This window comes from Rhinolophus sinicus, linkage group LG06 (assembly GCF_036562045.2).
Source record: "Rhinolophus sinicus isolate RSC01 linkage group LG06, ASM3656204v1, whole genome shotgun sequence".
Taxonomy (NCBI): domain Eukaryota; kingdom Metazoa; phylum Chordata; class Mammalia; order Chiroptera; family Rhinolophidae; genus Rhinolophus; species Rhinolophus sinicus.
In genome coordinates, this window is record NC_133756.1 from 143,345,054 (window position 1) to 143,367,976 (window position 22,923).

Sequence of the window (22,923 nt, forward strand, 5' to 3'; positions counted from 1 at the left end):
GTGCATTACTCAGCTTAGAAAAGTAGGGAGAGCATAGTGGTGGATGAAAGACAACTGAGTTTCCCCTGATAATGCTCCAGATGCCGTATAATACACATCAAATGTGACAGAGCTCACCTACTGCAAGGCTGGAAGTAAACTACATTGACAGGAGACTAAGATCTAGACAAGGACAAGCCAGGACGGGAGAGAAGAGAGCGAAGGTTTGTTGAACATCTGTAGGTGGCAAAGCCTGGCTAGGTGCTTTGTAGTCACTGTCTTGTTTAATCCTCACAACAGACTATGACGTGAAGTTGTACAGTTCTTATCTTAGGAATCTGATATTCAGACAGAGTAGGACTTGCCGAAGATGACTCAGCCAGTAATTGGCAATACTGTGATTTGAACCGAATTCTATTTGATTCCAAAGTCCATACTCTGTACTGTACCATACCACACCTCCAGGATGATTTTCCCCAAAGTAATTCCGAGAAGCACCCCTGAGTGTCACAGTAAAGTTCACAGCCTTGTTTTCCACAGATTCCCTGGACTTTGTCACCCAGTGGTTGGAAGAAGCTGCAGATGACCTTATGAATCAGAAATATAAAAATGCCCTGCCAGCGGGGGGAGGGGCCTCTGGCTCTGATGAGGGCCCTGTGCCAAATCCCGTTGCTGTCCAGAATCATGCATACCTGAGGCTCCTGAGATGGGACCACCTCCAGAGACCTTTCCCTGAGGTAGGTGCTCCAGACCAGTCTCACTGCATATGCTCACTTCTTTTTGTGCTGCTGACTTTTAAAAAATAATAGTTTTGTCAGGATATAATTCATATACCACAAAATTTCTCCTTTTAAATTGCGTAATTCAGTGGTTTTTAGTATATTCACTAGAGTTATGGGACCATTACCACCATTTAATTTCAGAACATTTTCATCACCCCAAAAAGAAACCCTGTACCCATTAGCTGTCACTCTCCCGTCCCCTCCCCCCACCCCTGGCAACCACTGATCTACTTTGTGTCTCTATGGATTTGCCTATTCTGGACATTTTATATAAGTGGAATCATATAATAGCAGCCTTTGGTGTCTGGCTTCTTTCACTAAGCTTTATGTTTATCCATGTTGTAGAATGTATCAGTACATCATTCCTTTATTTTTATTTTTATTTTTTGTAGTTTTCTTATTGTGGTAAAATATGCACAACATAAAATTTACCATTTTTAAGTGCATAGTTCAGTGGCACTAAGTACATTTACATTGTTGTGCATCCATCACCACCATCCATCTCCAGATCTTTTCCATCTTTGCATTGAAACTCTGTATCCTTTATTAATTGATTGATTTGTTTAACTTTTATTTATTTTAAGTGTGTTTTTCCAGGACCCATCAGCTCCAAGTCAAGTAGTTGTTTGAAACTCTGTATCCTTTAAATACTAACTCCTCATTCTTCCCTCTCCCCATTCCGTGGGAAACACCATTCTGATTTCTGTCTCTATGAATTTATCTACTGTAGGTACCTTGTATGAGTGGACTCATAGAGTATTTGTCCTTCTGTGTCTGGCTTATTTCACTGAGCATAATGTCTTCAAGGTTTCATCCATGCTGTAGTGTGTGTCAGCATTTCTTTTCTTTCTTTTTTTTTTTTTTTAAAAAAGATTTTATTAGGGAAGGGGAACAGGACTTTATTGGGGAACAGTGTGCACTTCCAGGACTTTTTCTCCAAGTCAAGTTGTTGTCCTTTCAATCTTAGTTGTGGAGGGTTCTGTTCAGCTTCAAGTTGTTGTTTTTTCAGTCTTAGTTGTGAAGGGCGCAGCTCAGCTCCAGTTGCCGTTGCTAGTTGCAGGGGGCACAGCCCACCGTCCCTTGTGGGAGTCGAACCGGCAACCTTGTGGTTGAGAGGACAGGCTCCAACCAACTGAGCCATCCGGGAGCTCAGCGGCAGCTCAGCTCAAGGTGCTGTGTTCAATTTTAGTTGCAGGGGGCTCTGCCCACCATCCCTTGCGGGACTCGAGGAATTGAACTGGCAACCTTGTGGTTGAGAGCCTACTGGCCCATGTGGGAATCGAACTGGCAGCCTTCGGAGTTAGGAGCACGGAGCTCTAACTGCCTGAGCCACCGGGCCGGCCCTCTTTTCTTTTTAAGGCTGAATAACATTCCATTGTATGGCTATACCACATTTTGTTTATTCATGTATCAATTAATGGACATTTGGGTGTTTCCACTTTTTGGCTATTGTGAATTGTGCTGCTCTGAACATTTGTGTACAAGTTTTGGTGTGAACATACATTTGCAGTTCTTTTGGGGTACGTACCTAGAATTAGAATTGCTGGATCCTGTGGTGACTTTTAAGTTTAAAATTCTGAGGAACTGCCACACCATTTTCCAAAATAGTTGCCTCCTTTTATAATCCCACCGGCAATATGTGGGGCTTCCAGCTTGTGGTGCTGCACTGCTGTCCTGCTGTTACTCATCTGGATTAAAGCCGTAGCAGTGATGTTGCTTTTCAGTTTCATCTAAAGAAACTTCTTCGTCTTCTATGCAGAGCAGTATTTTTTTCTTTTTATGTTTTTTCACAATAGGTACTTCTAACTGCAGTAGTCCTTTAGGAGAGATGACTAACAAGGGATTCCCCCATTTTGTCTGCAAAGAGCTGGTTTGGTGTAGACTCCCCTTCTTTTCTGAGGGCACTCAGTCTGCTGATCTCTAGCCTCACTCAGATGCTGCTACTTCTCTAAATTAAATAACTTTCTCGTGCAAGTTCCTTGTTTTTATTTTCAAGACATTGCAAGCCAAAGGTTTCACCTCTTGCCTCTGAGTTCCCTGTTTTGTGCCAGAGGAGGTTCTAAAGAGGGTGCTGAACTTTGGAGGAGGGGGACATGGGGAGGTTCCTTTCTGAATAGTGGCATGCTGGCTCCTGGAGGGCACTTCTCCTTTAAAAATAGCTGTGGGGAGGCTGGTGTTTTCACTGGGGACAGACATCTACTCTGGGTATTGATCCTTGGAAGTCTTTTGGATCCTAAACTCATGTACTGCATACCGTTGGGAGGCATCAAAGCTAGGACACTGCCATCTAGCAATGTGACAGCAAAAAAACAGGCTGATGAGAAGTCTGTTGAAGCATCTGTGTTTAACAATAGAGGAGTTTCCATCTTCAAAGATAGTTTTTACTTCCTGAGAAGAATTTTGGGCTAAGACCACAAATTGTTACTGTCTTAGTTTGGTGTGTGTTGGGGGGGGGGGAGTTGGGGGGTGGGTAGGGGTGGTGTTTCTGGTCCAAAGTCCAGGTGCGTGATGCTTTCTTTGAAAGGCCAAAAACTCAAAACATCCGAGTTTGGAGCAAGGAAAGGTTTATTGGTGAAGGAGCCGAGGGAGAAGATGGGAGACCTAGTGGTTCCTCAAATCCATCTTACAGATTCAGGCTTCTTTTACGTCAGGGGAAGGGGAAACTGGAGGAACTGCTCTTGTAAAACTCACACCACAAGCAGAATTCCTCTACTGATTGGCATGTCTGTGTGCATGACTAAGCAGGAGCTGTTCGCCTGGAGGCCACTGACACAAGGCAGGCTGGAAGGAGATGAGTCCCAGAGGCCGAGCGTTTCCCTCTGTTACAGCGGTTGGTGTTGGTAATCCACAGGACTTGGGAATTTCCGTTGTAAAGCGGAGACAGTCCTGGACGAGCTGGATGACTAGGTCACCCTTGCTCTGTACTGCGTGACTCTTTCCTGTCTAATGATATAACTTCTATCTACTGAGTGTTGGCTCTGCCAGCCGCTTTATATGCACAGTCTATTTTCATCTTTAAAACAGCCCTGTGAGGTAGGAATCCTCATTTTTCCGAGGACTGAGTTGAAAAAACTTGTGTGAGGTTATGTTGCTATTATACGTCGGAGTCTGGATTCACAGCCCGTCTGTGTCATGCTCTTAGTGAGTGCGCTCCGCTGTGGCCTTTTTAAGGAAGAAGGAGCTCTGAGATGAAAGGATAATTCACACATGACTCCCTATAGCTCTGAAATAACTACCATGTTTCCCCGAAAATAAGACCTAGCTGTACCATCAGCTCTAATGTGTATTTTGGAGCAAAAGTTAATATAAGACCCGGTCTTATTTTAATATAATATAAGACTGGATATAATACATGATATGATATGAAATGATATGATATATGATATAATAAATACCGGGTCTTATATTAATTTTTGCTCCAAAAGACGCATTAGAGCTGATGGTCCAGCTAGGTCTTATTTTTGGGGAAACATGGTAGAAAATCCTGAGGGAAACTTTGGCGGTGTATGTGGGGGCTGAGGCCCCACTGCCCTCTGCTGGCCAGCCCGAATTTACAGCTCAGGGATGGTTTGTGTTTTCATTACAGACTGTTTTGATGGACCAGTCTCGCTTCCAAGAGCTGCAGCTCCAGCTGGAGCAACTGACCATCCTGGGGGCCGTGTTGCTGGTCACATTCAGCATGGCAGCCTCAGGAATTGCCAGCCAGGCCAACTTTGCTGAGAAACTCAAGATGATTGTGAAGATTCTGCTAACAGATATGCATCTACCGTAAGTGGCTCAGAGCTGTGGAGTGGACCTTTAATGAATGGATGGGAGGCAGCGGGTGGCAGAGAGCATACTAGAATGGGGGTCTCCCAGTATAAGGCAGAATCTGGGGCCACTCACTAGGAACTGAGAGGAAACCTTGCCCTCCAACTTTCTTCGCCCCGGCAGACTTGATTCAGAGCCATCTGGTCAAAGTTAGAGCGAACTCAAGAGGTCACAAGGCTCTAGGATAGTGGCTTTCAAATGTTTGTGACCAGGACCCATAGTGAGAAATTCATTTTCTATTGTGATCCAGGACACACTTAGACACATATGTAACTGAGATAAAAATTTCACAAAGCGAAACTTACCCTAACTATGCTTAATACATCCTGATATTTCTGTTGTATTCCATTTAAAAAACACTGGTTGCTACCCATTGAATTGCTTTCATAACCAGCTAACAGTTTGGACAGCACAGTCCTCGGGAAAGGTCAGATAAGAAATAACCTGTATTCCTTAGAGTTACAAGCATGTGATTCAAGTTTTCTGCCCTTTGCACATTCTTCATAGACGTTTTGTGCTTGATATAAATGGATTATTTTATCCACCAGCACTCATCCATACTTTTGCGCCAACAGTGAAGTCAGATTAGGTGATTTATGTGGTTTGCAGCATATAGAATATTTTTGAATGGTTTTGAGTAAACACTATCTGACAAGGTCCAATTTGGAGGATTCTTCAAAGGGAATGCCCCCAGACTTTCTCATCATTACAAAATGGAGGAATTTTGTTGCTGAATTTGCACAAAGCATGCGGGTGTTGAGTGCGGTGAAGGGCGTGTCCACATGTGACTAGCGGTTCTTGGTCTTGACTTAGGCCAAGAAGGTGTTTGCTGAGGTGAGGCCTAGTCTGAGGTGTAACTCTGGGCTGTCATCTAGGTCCCCCTCCAGTAGAACTGCTCTGTCAAAGGTGCTGATTTGAGGGGCCCTGTCCCATGCTTCCCTAGGAGTCCAGCCACTGCCATTTTAACCCTGGCAGCCAGAGGCTGGCAGACTTGGTACCAGCAGTGAAACTCAGGGTTTGCACACTTGCTCCCACTAATTCTAATGTCCAAACAATCAAGACCCAGAACAAAGGCAATTGCCTTCCCATAGAAGACCCACCAGCAGGAAGGCTCCCAATAGACGTTCTAGGAGAGCCTGGGGGTCCCAGGAAATCCAGGTGCGAATTTTATTTACTTTTGGATTTCAATTTAATTTATTCTTTTAAGTAGTTAATATGCTCACGTGTTTCAAAAATCAAAAAGGAAAAAAGATGTCTAAGGAAAAGTTTCTCTCCCTATCCTGTCCCACGACTACCAAATTTCTGGTTTCTTGTATATTGCTTCAGAGATATTCAAGATATTCTTAAGTCCATTCCAGGCTTATTTCACCACACAGATGCTAGCAAGAAGTTGAGTTTTGGGTTGTTGGTTCTGATGTAATTGAAGTCCTCCTCTTCCTACTGTCCTTTCTTGGAGAGAGAGAGAGAGAGAGAGAGAGAGAGAGAGAGAGAGAGAGAGAGAGATCCCCCTGAGTCAGGTATACACAGCCTGAGAAGTCAGGGGCAAGGAAGAGAGTCACAGATTTTCCCTTTGAACATGTCAGTCCATGAGTTGGTTATTGTGACTCTTATCAGGCTGTTTGAGCTGGGTAGATGTTCACGTTGTTTATGTGTTCTTTCTTCCCTGGCTTCTCCTTTCCCTTCTCTGCTCAAGCTCCTTCCGTCTGAAGGATGCCCTGACTACCATTGGGGAGAAAGTCTGCCTGGAGGTGAGCAGCTGCCTTTCCCAGTGTGGATTCGCCCCCTTTACCATGGACAAAGAAATCGTGCTCAAGGGCCAGATCCAGGCCGTGGCCAGTCCTGACGACCCCATCCGCAGGATCATGGGTACGTTTCGGGGGAGGCAGGAAGCAGAGATGTGCACTCAGAAGGGCTGGCAGACAGGGCCCTCTGAAGAAATCTAAAAGGGTTTCGATGGATTACCAGGCCAGTGAGTGAGGAGAGAGTGATTCATCGCCACAGTGCTATTAGGGCAACCCAAAGGTTTGAGCAAGTGACCAGGCAGCCATCATTGTTCTGAAGACTCTGACTTTGGAATCACAGACCTTGATTCAAAACCCTGCTCCAGTGAAATAACAGGGAGGGGGGGGGAATATATATATATATACCGGCCCCCTGCCCCCTGGCACAGAGCTCCTAAAGCCCTTGTAATTTCCTAAGTGATAAGAGTACTAGGAGCATCTGTGGTTCTAATAGTTGGTCTTTGACCCTGGTTCCTGACACAGAGCTCCTAAATCATTTGGAATTTCCTGGGTGGTAGGAGGGTCTTTTGTTCTAATGAGGTGACTCTGGGTGGGCTCCTGGATGGGGACTGGTCCCCAGATAGACCAAGCCATTATTAGAAGCTTCGAATTTTCAGCTCCACCCCCCATTCTCCAGAGAGGGGAGAGGGGCTGGAAATACCTGTGTGTGAAGTCTCTATAAAAATCCCCAAAGTACAGGGTTTGGAGAGCTTCTGGGTTGGTAATGGGAGGGTGATGCACCCCAACGCCATGGGGACCAGATCTCTTGTCCTCGGGACTCTCCCAGGTCTCCCTGTGCAGCACTTCTTCTGGCTGTCCATCTGTGTCCTTTATCATGTGCTTTATTATATAATAAACCGGTAAACATGAGTGTTCCCCTGAGTTCTCTGAGCTGTTCTTGTAAATACTGGTAATACAAATCCAAAGGAGAGAAGGTGATGGGAACCTCTGATTTGTAGCCAAGGCGGACAGCAGTTGTGGGTGACCTGGGGATTTACTACTTGTGATTAGCATCTGAAGTGGGGGCAGTCTCATTGGACTGAGCCCTTAACCTGTGGGATCTGACGCTATCTATCTCCAGGTGGTGTGAGAATTGAGTAAAATTGTAGGACACCCAGCTGGAGTCACAGCATTGCTTGGCGCGAGGAAACCTCTCCCATATCTGGTGTCAGAGTGTTTCAAGTGTGGAGAAGCGCAGGGTTAGTGTAGGAGAAGTATAAGCTTTCCTTACATGTACTTCCTGTGTAGTTTGAGCAAGTGACTTGACACTTGAGTTTCCTAATCTCTGAAAAGGAGATAATACCATCAACCTTCCAAGGTTGCCGAGAGGACTACAGGTGATAACAAGTATAAAGCGCTTGCCATCATCGCTGGCAGCACATAAAACTCGATAAATGAGTAGCTATTAAAAATACTACTGTATTATATTAGCTATTACTTTTCATCATCGCTGCAGTGGCACTCTGAAAAAATCTGTCCACTGGTTGATCAAGGAATGCAATGTTTATTTAATTTTAAAAATTCAGGTTTATCTTTAAATGTAATTTAATTAATTTTGAATTTCTTCCTCAACTTCTTTATGATACGTGTTCAACATATACATAGTGAAAAATTGGCAGGCTTCAAGCAAAAGCTGAATGATCCATGGTTATCAGATTTCAGGTTGGAGTAGAGGCTGAACCAGTGACATGGTCCTGCTTCTTCTTCTACCGTATTTTCCCGAAAATAAGACCTAGCTGGACAATCAGCTCTAATGCGTCTTTTGGAGCAAAAATTAATATCAGACCATTAATATTATCGACCTTGGTAGAAATGCAGGAAAGTGCCTATAAATAAGACGACTGGTAATGAGCCGCTCTTTGTCTGACAGCCTGGTTGTTTAGTGACAGCCAGTTGTAAACATGGGGATACAAACCAGCCCTCGGGGAGGAATGATCTGAGGGTCTCCACTTCTGGGGGAGGCTTCCAGCTCTGGGAACCTTCAGAAAACCAAGTTGTCTTTGGGACAGGGGTGATAGGACTCATTCGGTCAGCAGTTTCTCTTGTCAGTGAGCTATTGGGTCCCAAAGGGTCTAAGTCGTTTGTACCTGAGAGATTCCCCAGGGCACAGGGTGGGCATGAAGTTTGCACAAGCTTATTCAATATGAATGTCCCTGTTGCTTTTGTAATAAAATCTACAAGAAATATGGCTTGCACACACTCATTTATACACAGGAGAGTACAGACGTGTCATAGAGGGGAATGGGCTAAAAAACCATCAACCTAGATTACTCCTCAGAGTAGGACAAGTTTACAAATGCCCACAACTCCATGGCTTTCCATCGTGGCATTCAAGAAGGAAGCTCAGGCTTCTTTCATGTGGGCTCAGTGGGAAAAGACAGATCACAGCCAACAGTGCTGGAATTTGGGGTCTTCAGTGGCTAATGCTGGTCTCAGTATGTCTTGCTCCTCTGAGAGCAGAGCCTGTGAACACTCTTGTCCCCTTTTATTCATTCATACATTTATCCTCGCTTCCCAAATGTATTTTGATCTTTTCCTGGGACCAGGTTCCATGCCAGGCAGCGTGCTGGATGCTGGGGAGAGAATGATGAACGAGATAAGCATGGTTCCTACCCTCCTGAAACTAACCAGTAGAGGGAGGCAGGAAACATTACACATGTGATGACTGTTCAGAAGTGCAAGGTGCTGTGGGCCCCTGATCTAGGGGGTGGTCAGGAAAGACGTTCCTGAAAAGGTGACGTTTAAGCTAAAAACTGAAGCATAATCAGAAGTCTGTAAGGTCACCCCAAACAAGAAACAACCAACTGCTTTCTTTTCTATCCCAGATTCCCGAATCCTGACCTTCTTAGAAACCTACCTTGCGTCAGGTCATCAGAAGCCATTGCCCACAGTACCTGGGGGATTGGGTCCGGTCCAAACAGAACTGGAGGAAGTTGCCGTTAAATTCGTTCGCCTGGTCAACTATAACAAGATGGTCTTCAGTCCCTACTATGATGCAATTCTCAGTAAGATCCTTGTCAGACCCTAACATGTGTGCTCCCTACAGCAGCAGTATGATCTACTCAACTCAGAATACCTGTTCTCAGCTATAACATTGCTTTGGAAAATGGCTACATTTAGTACATTGGTATTTAGTAGCATTGATTCCAAAAGGAAGACTATTGTGTATCACTGTTGAAAAGACTTGTTGAAAAATGCACTGATTTCTCTTTTGAGGGTTTGTATTTATGAGTGAAAGTTTACAAATCAAAGAAGCTTTTCCTTATCTTGAGTTTTTAAATGGTTGCCTGCCCTGTGTCTCTACCCCCTCCCTACCCCATTATGATTGTGGCTGCCTCTCCCAGGAGGCTGGGATCTCTCATCTGCCATCTGGGTAGTTTTTCTTTCGCACACCCAAGAGTATCTGACAGTCACCCAGGAGTGGAAGCAACTAAGCCATGACGTGTTTAGACTCTTGCCCCTCTCTCGCAGAGCTTCCCACCCGTCGTCCCTCCAGGTATGTTGTGTTAGAAGGGCTTATACAGTCCTACTGCCTTCCCCGCTGACCCCCCATTTATTGCTTCTCCCTGTCTGACCTAGCCAGAGCTCCAGAGCCCTTTTGTTCTAGAAGAGACTTACTTGATTTTGAAAAGTTTATTCTTTTACCCAAAATTACTCCTGAGCCTGGATGATAGGACTGTGACTTATGGGATCTAGAGAAAGGAAATTCTTTGACTTTTAAGCCTTGAATGTTAAAGAGGAAATATTTATATTTTTAAATATATGTTAGTGTACTATAAAAGGAAATAAATGTCAGGAGTTTTTACTGAAAAATTCAGTCTGACACAATGCACAGATGTTATTGATTGGATTAGAATTCCAGAATTAGAGTGAAGTGGTTTCAGATAAAATAGTGTACGTTGACGTATTTCTTTGGTAAGGAAGTCACAGAAAATCCCTGGGTTTTGAGCAGTATTTTTCAAGGAACTTCAGTGACCAGAATTCCTGACATAGCCTGTGACTGAAAGGGGAGTTTGGGCTTCATAGATGACCTGTTGTATTAAAAAAATAAAATGTGTGCATGTGCATGTGTGTATTTCAGACATTTTATTAGGAGCAGAGCCATGCGGTTGTTGGCAGTGATCTGCGACTGCCGGGACAGCAGGGGGTGAATAATGCAAGGAGTCCCTTTATTAAAGGTGACGAAGGGTGTGGGTGGAGTGAGGGCCAGGGTCTGGGCAGCCAGGGGACACTTACCCTGTAGACCGTCCAGTGATACCGGGCTTTGGAGGAGTGAATGGTTGTACTAAGAGAATATGATTTCTCCACATACATGCCACATGCTTTTTACTTGCCGTCAGAAATGTATGCTGCATTATATGGTCAGACGTCATATCATTCAAGTTTAGACTCAAGGACATATCTTCCCTAGTTTCATTGGAAAGGGACAAAAGGTCAGTAAGTAGAACTTTCAAAGAACAAAATCGTATCTTTTATAGTGTATTCAGTGCGGTCCCTCTTGGAATGGTTTCCAGAGGTGAGGTTGCTGTATGGCAGCTGTGCTCATGGGCTGTGTGGTATCAGTTCCCCGGCTGGGAAACCCGAGCGGGTGCAGCACTCAGCCCACCTCAGCCTCCCCCTCCAAGAATGAAGGAAGGGAGCTTTACCCCCAAATACACCAGGTGGATCACTACTTCCCGCAGTTGTTCTTCCTAAATATCCAAAATTCTTCTTTTTGCTTTCTTTCGTAATTGTTAACTGTCACAAAATTTTTTTTTCCCCTCGCGAGTTCCCAAACTGACAAAGTTTGGGCAGTTTGAAATCTTAAATGCGTATCGTCTAATGGGGAGCTTCACAGACTCTCATGACCCCCCTACCTCAGTTTCCACTGGTGGAGTTCTACAAGTGATAAAAGCCAAGAATGAAGGAGGCAAAGTTCAGAATCACAGTATTCATATTGAATCGTTTCGTTGTTGCTCTTTGAAGATAAGTGAGCTAGTTTTTCTCCTGGAATCTCATGGGATTATCACTAAGGGCCAGGAAAATTCACTTAGTTCATTTAGTCACTCAGGAAATGATTAAGCATCTACTTGTAACTCCTCCCTACAGCTCTCTAGCTCTCCCTCCAAGACAAAATATCCTATGGCATATAAATTATCCCTCCATATTGAATTGGTTCTATATAGTGCATACTGATTAGATTTGACATGATTTCCTGCCTAATGGGTTTGTGGAAACGTGTCTTTTATGAAACTGCTAAATTTATTTGGCAGTAGTACTTTACTACATGTGGATAGAACCGAGAGCCCTGAGTGTTAGGTCAGTATCAACAAGTGATTTATTTGACAGTCGAATGAATGAATGAATGTCTAGAGCAGTAACTGCTACTTTGTCAGCTCTCAGCTGGGTGGATAGATTATTAGTCTAGGTGTTTTTGTTTTTAAATCTCATTACTTTTAAAGCAAGCTGTTACATGTGATTGTTTATATAACCACGTAACCCAACTATAAATATATTTCAGGTAAGAACCGCACTGATAGGATGTCTTACTGGTTAAATGCAGCAGACAATATAGGTAATAAGAACTTTTTTCTGTGTGAAGAAAAGTTATTAAGTTTGACGTAATAGGCATATAAGGTAACATACTGGCTGATGATTGTAAATGGATTATTCCGCAATTCTGTTTTTGTGGCAGTGCTTATTTTAATTTCTCCAAGCCTTAAAATTCCTGGGAATAGAAAGGTGTTGCTGCCACCAACTTTCCTGGAGAGTTTCAAAAGAAATAGGTGTTTGCTGTTTGATTTCCAGATTTATATGTCTAACATTTGTGTTTGTTTTCATTTGGAGGCAGGGTGATAGAGTGCCAAGATGGGGAGCTGTCAAGAAACCAGAGTTCTAATCCCATTTCTGTTCCATACTAGCTGAGGCAAATCAGGACCCATTTCTAACACCTACAAGTGAAAGGACCAGACTTGACCTGGAAACTCCTTTCCAGTTCTGACATTCTGTGACAAATCTGACTTACATAACTTAAGTGGACTGCAGTAGGAATGTGCACAAAGCTCCTGATTTAGAGGAAGATCTGGGTTTGAGTCTTTCCTGTGTTGCCTTTTTACTAGTTTTACTTTATGGCCAGTAAGGCAAAATATTGGCCTCAGTATTTTCATCTGTAAAAATGGGAACAATACCAACTCACACTTCCTGTGAGGATAGCATTTGATAATGGATATTAGAATGCTTAGTGCATGGACTGTAAGTTCCTTTGTTAATGACAAAGGAGAGCACATACCCTCTACCTGTAGGTGTACATCTGTTATCATTAACTGTTGGTGCCAACCTCCCTTCACTCAGGCACGTCTTACAGGCCTGTAGTTTCCCTCCTGTCCTGTCCCAAGACTATTATTTCCTTTCATCATCTCCTACTGGAGCTGCAGTGTTACCGTATCTCCCAGTGTCCACCTCCACCCCAGTGATTTCTCCCCATCTCCACCTCTGTACTATTGTTTGAACTAAATGAATGCATGAACGAACAAATGAATGGATGACTGAATGGTAATGGGTGATGGGCTATGACACTCATATTTAAAGGCATAATCTCATTGAAAACATACTCTAAATAAAGAACTACAATGACGTTTGCAACTGCATTTAAATTGGATTCTGTGTTGTATAACTATTTTAGTGGATAGCCTTTTATTCATAGTATTGAAATCAACTCGATGGGATGAGAGAGGGGAAAGCTTTAAGCCCAATAAGCTTGATTAGCCTATCAGATGTTAACTGATGCTTTCAGAAATAGCTAAAGTCCTAGAAAATAAGTGTCAGAAATCTAAACAGGGCAGAATTTTACTTAAAACTGCCCCTAGTATGGGTTTCTGTCATACCTTACTATATTGCCTTCTGAACCTAAGAACCAGAACTAATCTATAGGCCCAGTGTGATGGAGTGTTTAGTTTTGAAATCAGATGTGTCTGGAGTTAGCAGCAATAGTCAGATTTCACCATTGTCAGGTTTGTCATATCTGAACAAAACATTGAGAAGCTTTAAGTGCAACTTCTCACTTAAAAGCACCCTTAAAATGGAAGCAAACTATTTTTTTCTGTGTTTCTGATTCATGTTGCCTCTTTTTATTTAAAAAAAATTTTTTAATTGGGGAATATTGGGGAACAGTGTGTTTTTTTCCAGGACCCATCAGCTCCATGTTTTTTTTGTTGTTTTGTTTTGTTTTGTTTTAGTTTTTCCCAATATCTAATTGTGGAGGATGCAGCTCACTGGCCCATGTGGGAATTGAACCGGTGACCCTGGTGTTATGAGCACTGTGCTCTAACCACTGAGCAAACCGGCTGTCCAATGTTGCCTTTTTCTTTTTTTTTTTTAATTTTTATTGCGGAATATTGGGGGACAGGGTGTTTTTCCAGGGCCCATCAGCTCCAAGTCCAGTTGCCGTTTTCAATCTTTACTTGCAGGGGACACAGCCCACCATCCCATGAGGGAATTGAACCAGCAACCTTGTTGTTGAGAGCTCCCACTCCAACCAACTGAGCCATCTGGCCGCCCTGTTGCCTCTTTTTAAAGGACTGTCTTCCTTATGTTCAAAGCAGAACTTTGGTCAGGGCTCAGACAGGGAAGAAAATTTAGTAAACTGTTGAATTGTTTTTCTTGACTTTTATTCCCAAAGCTTGGTAAGCTATCACACTTCTGTTGAATATTTAACAGGTACCTAAGTTTCGTTACTTGCTATGAATTATCTTTCAAGACTTATGAAATTTTTATTTAAGTAAATATAATTTCACTTGCTGAAGGTCACAGTCAAGGAAGAACTACCAACTTTAATGAAGTTTGTTTTGGGAATTGAAATGTAAAAAAACAAAATTTATGAACATGGTAATTATACTTTTACTACTGTGTAAATTAACACTTAGTTTTACATACTAAATGTAGGCCAATGCAGGATTATAAAATTACCAAATGAATTCGTAATTATTGACCAAGGTCAATGTGCTGATAAAAGTGATGTATCTTTTCATTCTTTCCCAGTGGTACAATTTGGTTTTCAGTTTTGCATTTACTACTAGGTAGTTATGGCCTTTTACTTTGCCAGGTGTGGCAACACAGACATAACCTCTGGTTTGAAATTTAGTGCTAAAGGCCAGAATTTGACTAATTTTTGTTTAGGAAGGACTTGCAGTTCTTAATCCAGTTCTAGAATTGTGGGGGAGATTCTGTCATTGTTTCTGTAAAAAGGAAAAATATGGATTTTTTTTGGAAATTTCTCTGCGTCTAGCAATACAGATATGAGTCCTTTGACTTGGAGGACTGGCTATCCCCTGAGAGTCTGTCTGCACATTAGAGTTCCAAAAGTAAATTCAAATGTCCAACATCATGCTACTTATTCAACTGTGTTTACAAAAGGAATTATCAAATATTCAGACAGAATCATATTAAAAACTAAAAATTCCTTATATCTAGAACGGTTAGAACATTAGAAAATGTTTTCTTCTAACAAGAAATCATCCTTTTTATGTTTAAAGATCAGATAATTTCTAGAAGAAAAATCTTAGAAATAAATGCAGTAGGAGCAATTATATTAATAACAGACACAATGGCCTTAACAATGCTTGCTGGCACTTTTCACCAAGGTAGGTGGGTGGGTAGGTGTGTAGGTGTGTGTGTGTGTGTGTACATGCATGCATGCAGGCGCACATGTTTTCTCTTTATTACAATGCTAAAATAAAGATCATTTCTCATGCACATTCATGTGCCTTTGTTTTCTCATTTATGGGCACATTATTATAAACCATTATAAGTATCTGAAAACATTTTGTCTTCAAAACACTATCCAAAATAGCACTTCAGGAAAGATTCTATACATCTCTATATTTCTATATTTTAAAATCTATGCTATATGGTACTACTTGTACCCTTTATATTGTTTTGTTGATGAGCAAAACCTAATTCTTTGAGCTTAATTTGCATGATAAGTTTGTAATTAATTTGGTTAATTGGCTGTAGTATTAAGTTGATGCAAAAGTAATTACGTTTTAAAAGGTTAATAACTGCAAAAACCGAAATTATTTTTGCATCAACCTAACAGTTTTCTTTAGTGCTATCTGTGTTTAGCTGATGAAAAAAAAAACATTCTTCAGCACTGAGCACCCTTCTGAAATATATTTATGTTAGAACAGACAGTGGGTCAAATATATGGTGATGGAAGGAGAACTGACTCTGGGTGGTGAACACACAATGGGATTTATAGATGATGTAATACAGAATTGTACTCCTGAAATCTATAATTTTACTAACAATTGTCACCCCAATAAATTAAAAAAAAAAAAAGACAGTGGATGATTAAAGGAATTCCCACACATGCTAATATCTCAATCTGCCCCAGGTTAATTGGGGAAAGTGCATTCATATTTAAGGACTTCTAAAACGGTTAGTTTGCCTCTTAAAAATGGATCCCTTATATTTCAGTTAGCAACGAAAAAGGCCAGGGAGGACATGTAATTAAGTGCACACACAGTAAATATAAGATGACTCTGCCTTGATATTTATTTTGAAAAGGTATTGGCTAAATAAGTAGCTTCATTTAAATAAGTTTTAAATGAAAGCAGCAGAAAGAGGAGTGATGTTTTTGAGATCCTTTTATTTTTTAAAGGATTGTTTTAAAATTTTAAACTACAAAACAGATTCCGTACATTCTGCCATAAATAAAAACAAACAATAAGGCAGGACTCTACATAAGCAAACCGAGAACAACTGTTTTCAGAAAATGTGATAAAATGCTTTACAATCATAAGCCATCCAGTTTTTAAAATAAAACTGTTGAAAACTCACAAGTCTTCAAGCGGCACATATGAGACACCCTTGAAGAGGGAACAAAATGTGGTTCTGCCATTTTGTACTGCTCTCACATTTTTGAAAACCTAATTTTGCTTGGAGCATAGGTCTGTTCCATATTCTAAAATTCACACAGGTTGGTTTGTTTTTTCTCAAGAACCATATGATAGAGGCACCAATGACAATACAACTTTGTTTCCAAGAACCTTGTAACAAAGCATTGTCTCTTTTAAACATATGACTTAAGAGGCAAAAAGGGAATCCTGGATAAGAGTTTCTTTCAGAGGCCGGTTTTGAGCCTGCTTCACCGAATTCGCTTCTGCTGCCGTGCTCTGTAAATGTCATGAACAGGGGGGACGACAGCTCCCTTTTCCTCATCCTCATCTGAATCCTCATTGGGCCTTTTCACGGCCTTGGTGAGTACTGCATTACTTTCCACCGGGCCGTTGCCTTCCACAGCTAGCTCTGGGGCTCCACCGGTAATGATCCTCACAGCTTCCTCAACAGCTATCGAAACAAAACATAAAGCACATTGGAAGATATTGAAAATTACCCTGCTATGAAAGAATATGTGTCTACTACTTTGGATACTTTATAGTTCACTTCATAGCCTACTATTAGCAAAGCATGGGATAGTACTACTGACTAAATAATTAAAGGAAAAGACAAAAGCTGCTGTTAAAATTAATAAAATGGTTTTCATAAGCCAAGTCTGATAGAGCACATTCACATAAATAGAAAAAATGAGCTTTTATGACATTTTACTTCATGGAATTAGAATATGAACAATTCTCTCTGTGCCAAAGAGAGTTTGGATCACTCCTAGGTTTCTTTGTACTTCTATACGATGGCTAGCTGCTTTTGGAAACTTCAGTGGCGAAGAAAAACAATCTCTCCTGCATAGGAGACAACAATGTGAATTCCACTCTAAGAAAAGGCACTTTTATCACTTACTATTTGGTATCTTACATCTTCGGAAAATTTCCATTAGTTCATCCACTTGTACAAAAGGACCCTATTTTGACAACAAATACATTTTATTTAAAATTTTTTTTTACTGTTCAATTACAGTTGACAATCAATATTATACTAGTTTCAGGTGTGCAGCATAGTGGTTAGACGCTTATACGAGGTGATTTCCTCCCCTGATAATCTAGTACCCTGACACCATATACATTACCACATCATTGACTATATTCCCTGTGCTGTACTTTACATCCTTGTGACTTTTGTAACTGCTAATTGGTACTTAATCCCGTCACCTTTTTCACCCAACTCCCAACCTGCCTCCCATCTGGCAATCATCAGTTTGTCTCTATGGGTCTGTTTCTGTTTTGTTTATTCATTTATTTTGTTTTATAGATTTCACATATAAGTGAAACTATGTGTTATTTGTCTTTCTCTAACTTATTTCATTTAGCATAATATCCTCTAGGTCCAACCTTATTGTTGCAAATGGTAAGATTTCATTTTTTTGTGGTTGAGTAATATTCCATTTTGTGGTTGAAGAGTATGTGCCACATATTCTTTATTCATTCATCTACTGATGGACACTTAGGTTGCTTCTATGTCTTGGCTGTTGTAAATAATGCTGCAGTGAACACAAGGGTGTATATGTCTTTTCGAATTAGTGCTTTGGATTTATTTGGATAAATACTCAGAAGTGGGATTGCTGGGCCATATGGTAGTTTTATTTTTAATTTTTTGAGGAACCTCCAAACCATTTTCCATAGTGGCTGCACCAATTTACAATCCCACCAACAGTGCACGAGTTCTCCCTTTTCTCCACATCTTCACCAACGTTTGTTGTTTGTTGATTTATTGATGATGGCCATTCTGACAGGTGTGAGGTGATATCTTATTGTGGTTTTAATTTATATTTCTCTGATTAGTGACATTGACACAAATAAATTTTAATCCCCAATAATCTGACAAGTTAAAAATGGCACTACTTTATATTTCCCATGGTACAAGATATGAAGCACAGTTACTGTAACCCATAGAGCAAATATCTATCATGAAAATAGTCAACAAACCTGAAAACAGATAGGAGGAGGGAGAAGTTTCATTAAAACAACAGCTGCAGGAGGTACTGGGAATACTCCACCAGGGACAGGGTGTAAGCCTGGGGCTATAAGAGAAAGAAAAGTAGGGATCAGATGGAATGGAAGAATTTCTACACATTTAAGAGCTAAAATAAGTAATTTGTATATAAAGATGTTCTATGTCTATGTTGCTTTGTTCTGGACATTTTAAATTGCTTTCAGTGCTTTAAATGTTTGACCAAACTCAAGTGGGTGAGACAGTGAGAGCAGTCTCAACTCCATGGCCACTGGGAGGCAGAAGAGTAAACAAGTGACTTTGCATAGACAACCCAAGGGCTGAACTAAAGTCCATTTTCATCAAAGACCATTTCTAAGCCTCACAAGTCATTTGTTTGCAATCCTGTTTAAAGTCAGTTATTCAACAACATATTTAATCAAAAGGGCCTGGTTCAAATAAGATCTCGAGGGATTACTACCCATAGGTAAGTATAAATAATACCAAATAACATCAGGGAAGTAAGTTTCCAGCTGTACAGGTAATCTGTGTGCAGCAGCATTTCTGAAAACTAAGTATCACTGCCCAAATGGGTTACTGGAATCTGGATCATTGAGCTTTTTCTTTTTAGACATTCTTAACGTAGTTCAAAAATTATAGTCAAGTCACTTGTTACAGTGACCCTGGTCTAATAACCTACAATGGTAAGGTCACATTGCTTTGCCCCCCACACCTCTGGATTTAAATCAATAAACAAACTGAGGTCTCAGTACTGGATCTAAAGTCATGGCTTACGTGCTAAATGTCGTGGCTGAAATGGAATCATCTGCTGAGTATCTGGTTTAGGGTATTCTGGTTTTCTATCCACTTCATCTTTCAGAACAGGCACTATAGAAGGAGCTACAACTGGGTCTGGAATTATAGCTGCTAGCTTAGCACGGGAGACATCCTGAAAATGCAGAACAGAAGAATCCTAAACCTGAAAAAGGGACTTGTAGAGTATAATTGTGCAATTCTACAATCTTGAGGATACACTGAGTAATTGGGTTAAAATCATAGAGAAGGAAGAGGGATAAGCAAGAACTTGGTGATGGTAAAGACTGTTAAACACTCAACAAAGTAAAGCTAAAAGACTGAAGATTTGGTGTTTTGTAACCTTACCCAACCCCAGTTAAAAATAATTTAGACACCGTGTTGCCAGGTAGGACATTTGTCAGATAGCTACAAGTTTTTATGGGTAAATACATAAGACTGGGGTAATTTGGAAGAAAATCTGCAATTTCAGATATTTTTCTGATTCCTCCCTTCCACTAAAGAAATATGTTGTTTCTTTAAATGAAGTAACTGGATTAAGTGAGGTCCTGCTTCATGAATGCTAAAATCAAGTTTATCATTGCTTATATACTAGCTAGTAAGATTTTGCTAATGAAATAAAAAATTATTCCCAACATACTATTACAGGGAGAAAGAACACTTATCAAGCACTCACTATTTGTCAGATAATTTTAGCCATTTATTCCCTTTGATGAGGCCAATAGTAACATCTCCATTTTAGACAAGGGACTGAAGCTCAAAGAGTGTCTAATATTCCGAGGTCATACAGCCAAGAAGCAGAGGACTGGAGCACAGGCCCATCCACTGTCTAGTATACTGTACTAGCAATGCCCCATCAGGATGCTCTGCCAGCGCTGAGAATAAGTCTCAGGGAGTGAAACGGCCACCTATTAGCAGAGACCCTACCCCCGAGAAGTTCCTCTGCTACAGGCCAACCTGTGTCAATCAATCTGCCTGTCTAGAATGCAAAAGGCCCATTTTTGCCACCATCAAGGGATACAAGAGGGTGCATTTGAGATCTTGCTTCCCAGCAATTGTCATCAGTTTGGCTCATATAAGCTCTTATAAATATTCTTAAAAAAAAAAAAAGATATAAGACCATTTCACTTTCTCAAAATTTGCTCATGTGCAGTTGCTGGCAAATCTAAATGAGTAGGCCCACTGGGAATCACCTTTTTCTCACTTTCCCTCTCTCATGTAACATGTTACACACACAGAAGCACATTAATCCTTCCCAAATAAACAAAAAGAGTAGAAATAGAATTATAAAATGGAAAATTCATATTTAAGAAGTTCTACTTAGAAACAATAAGCTCTTTAAAATTTTCATTAATTTCCTTAATTTTCCTTTTCAACTTGGCAAAGTTGAGATAGCGTTTCCTAACAAATCCACACAGTCTAAAATGTCTTTGGCTTTTCATTGAGCAATAGTTCAACTAGAAGCAGAACCTGCTCAGCCCTGAGCAGGAAACCCTGAGTTCAGAGTAGGAATTGGACTGGCACAGACTGGACCTTCCACTAATAAAAAGGTACGAAGTTTAATTATGGGTCATTTTTCTCAAACATTTTAATCTGTTTGGACACCAGACCAATGAGACATGGGCCAAAAGAGGACAGTGAGGAAATGGAGGATGATGGTCAGGAACATCCTAATGCTGGTTGGATTATAGGGACCAATCTAGGACTCGTGGATACAGCTTCCCTTTGGGTTTCCATCTTGGTCTTTGTTCACATGACACATAAAAATCAAGAAATGACAGAAAAATGGTTTTCTCAGCAAGGGCTATTTTTGGGGCTGTGTAAATATTCATCTTTCCTCGTGGTCTGACAGGTACAGGTAACCAGTATGGTTTTCTTATGACTTAGTGGTCTACACAGAGGAGTTCCATTCCTAGATAAGCTAATTTCCTCAAGGGCCCCACTAAAGGAGCGCTGTTTTAAAGATACAGATCACTCAAGGAAATTTATGGATTTAACAAGCTATAATATTCCTCCATTATATCTATAAATATGTAACAGGAACTACATTCAGTCTAAGATCACCTATCAAAATATATTCATCAGTTTTAAGAACTACTAGAAAAAAAATGTAATACCTAAGATGACATTCAGATTTTCCTTTGTTTTTCTTCCCTCCCCAACACTTCCATTTATCTGCTCATTAGACATAAAGCATTAACAATTTCCAGGAAAGAATGAAAGTATTTGTTAAATCTCATTTTAATTCTCATTTTGTTCAGTACTTTTGATACTCAATGTTTCATAAACCCAAAGAAAATCCCTGAATTTTTTTTGTTTTATGCAAATCTATTCTAAAACTAGATTAATTTCTACTTCAGAATTTTCTTTAGAGTGAAGTTTATCCACAAACTATTCTAAAACATGGGAAAAGTAAGGACACACATCTTGATCCTAAGTACATACCTTATAACCAAGTGCTTTTAGTTCACTTGCAGAACAAGGATATAAATCCATGAACTTGTATCTATCTACCAGTAAAGCTGTTTCTTTGCCTTCATACTCTTCTTTGAATGCTGTAAACCGTCTTTTCTCCACTTTGAGTATACTAGCTAGATCACCAATATTACTTTCAAAAGCTAGAAATCGGGCCCAGATTTCTCTGTAAGAAAATAAATATAATCAATACTTAATTATTCTGGGGTTGGAGCTGGAAGTTCATTTACAAAAAAGACTTAAATTCCCCCTCTCCACTTTTTTGAATTATAAAAGTATCTTTTTTATTATAAGGCTCTCCAAATTATAGAAAAATAGAATAGTGTAACAAATATCTATATATCATTATGTAGATTTAATCATTGTTAATATGTTACCATATTTTCCTTGTTTTTGCTCAAGTATTTGAATGTAACATTTCATAACATTTCACCCTAAATACTTCTGTACTTAAACCCTGTGTGTGTATGTGTGTGTGTGTTTTGTTTTGTTTTATTTAGCATAACTTCATATCCTTTGTGGTCAATAAGAGAGATATTTACCATAGAGAGGGTAAACTCTAGGTTGAAGAGCTAAAAAAGGAACTGGGACAGATTTCCAATTTCTCCTGAATAATGTGGCTTCACCATGTTGTTGAGTGGTATGCATTATAAGGTAGAATACATTCTTCATTCCATGTATGAATAAAAATTTAAAAGGACTCTATTTTTTCCCATTGATATGGATCATTGGGGATAAATTTGTACCTCACCACTATTCTAACAGCCAAAATTAACTGCAACTCTACTTAAGTGTCATTAAGCACCTTTGTACTAAAGAAATATACTGAGTACCTACCATGTTTTCTTGAAAATAAGACCTAGCTGGACCATCAGCTCTAATGCATCTTTTGGAGCAAAAATTAATATAAGATCCAGTATTATATTATATTATACCCAGTCTTATACTATATTATATAAGACCCGGTATTATATTATATGTGGTCTTATATTAAAATAAGACCAGGTCCTATATTAATTTTTGCTCTAAAAAAAGACGCATTAGAGCTAATGGTCTTGCTAGGTCTTATTTTCAGGGAAACACAGTATTATATACCAGGTACAGGATTATCACAAAAATCCTATATTGATAAATACTATATTGTTATTTGAGGAGAAAGTAAGAACTGGTAATATTATGAGATCTGCCCAAGGCGTAGCTGGCTAAGCTGGGAATTTGAGCCCAAGACTCCAGAGCCTTACTATTTTCAGTGTATCACTATTCCATGTTGTTCCTGTTTGGTAAAACTGACAGTCCAATCCATAAATCAGGGACATAATGTGTCAAACTTTCAATATGTAAAACTATGCTCTTGAGTTAGGGAGTTAAACATCTCAGAACACTTCTCTAGTTTGTTCATATCAATTTCTAGGAATACAGCAAAC

General features: G+C 40.2%; 2 protein-coding genes across 5 annotated transcripts in view; one reads left to right on the plus strand and one right to left on the minus strand.

Annotated features, from left to right (window-relative positions):
- The window catches only part of TCP11L1 (t-complex 11 like 1), a 31,421-nt gene extending 18,443 nt beyond the window's left edge, over positions 1-12,978 (plus strand). For 3 of the 4 annotated variants that reach the window (XM_074336189.1, XM_074336188.1, XM_019738579.2), the window contains 4 exons: positions 520-716; positions 4,348-4,529; positions 6,265-6,437; positions 9,178-9,561. In XM_074336189.1, coding sequence (XP_074192290.1) covers positions 520-716; positions 4,348-4,529; positions 6,265-6,437; positions 9,178-9,380 — 755 coding nt within the window. In that variant the 3' untranslated portion in view covers positions 9,381-9,561. Of the gene's footprint in view, positions 1-519; positions 717-4,347; positions 4,530-6,264; positions 6,438-9,177 lie in introns of all 4 variants that reach the window. The other variant, XM_019738577.2, reaches the window with a different exon arrangement.
- A 2,984-nt stretch (positions 12,979-15,962) lies between these two features.
- CSTF3 (cleavage stimulation factor subunit 3) overlaps positions 15,963-22,923 on the minus strand; it is a 63,713-nt gene continuing 56,752 nt past the window's right edge. The window contains exons 17-21 of the mRNA XM_019738568.2: positions 21,470-21,665; positions 19,007-19,160; positions 18,208-18,302; positions 17,126-17,186; positions 15,963-16,678 (exon numbers count right to left, since the gene is read on the minus strand). Coding sequence (XP_019594127.1) covers positions 16,476-16,678; positions 17,126-17,186; positions 18,208-18,302; positions 19,007-19,160; positions 21,470-21,665 — 709 coding nt within the window. The 3' untranslated portion in view covers positions 15,963-16,475. The remainder of the gene's footprint in view (positions 16,679-17,125; positions 17,187-18,207; positions 18,303-19,006; positions 19,161-21,469; positions 21,666-22,923) is intronic.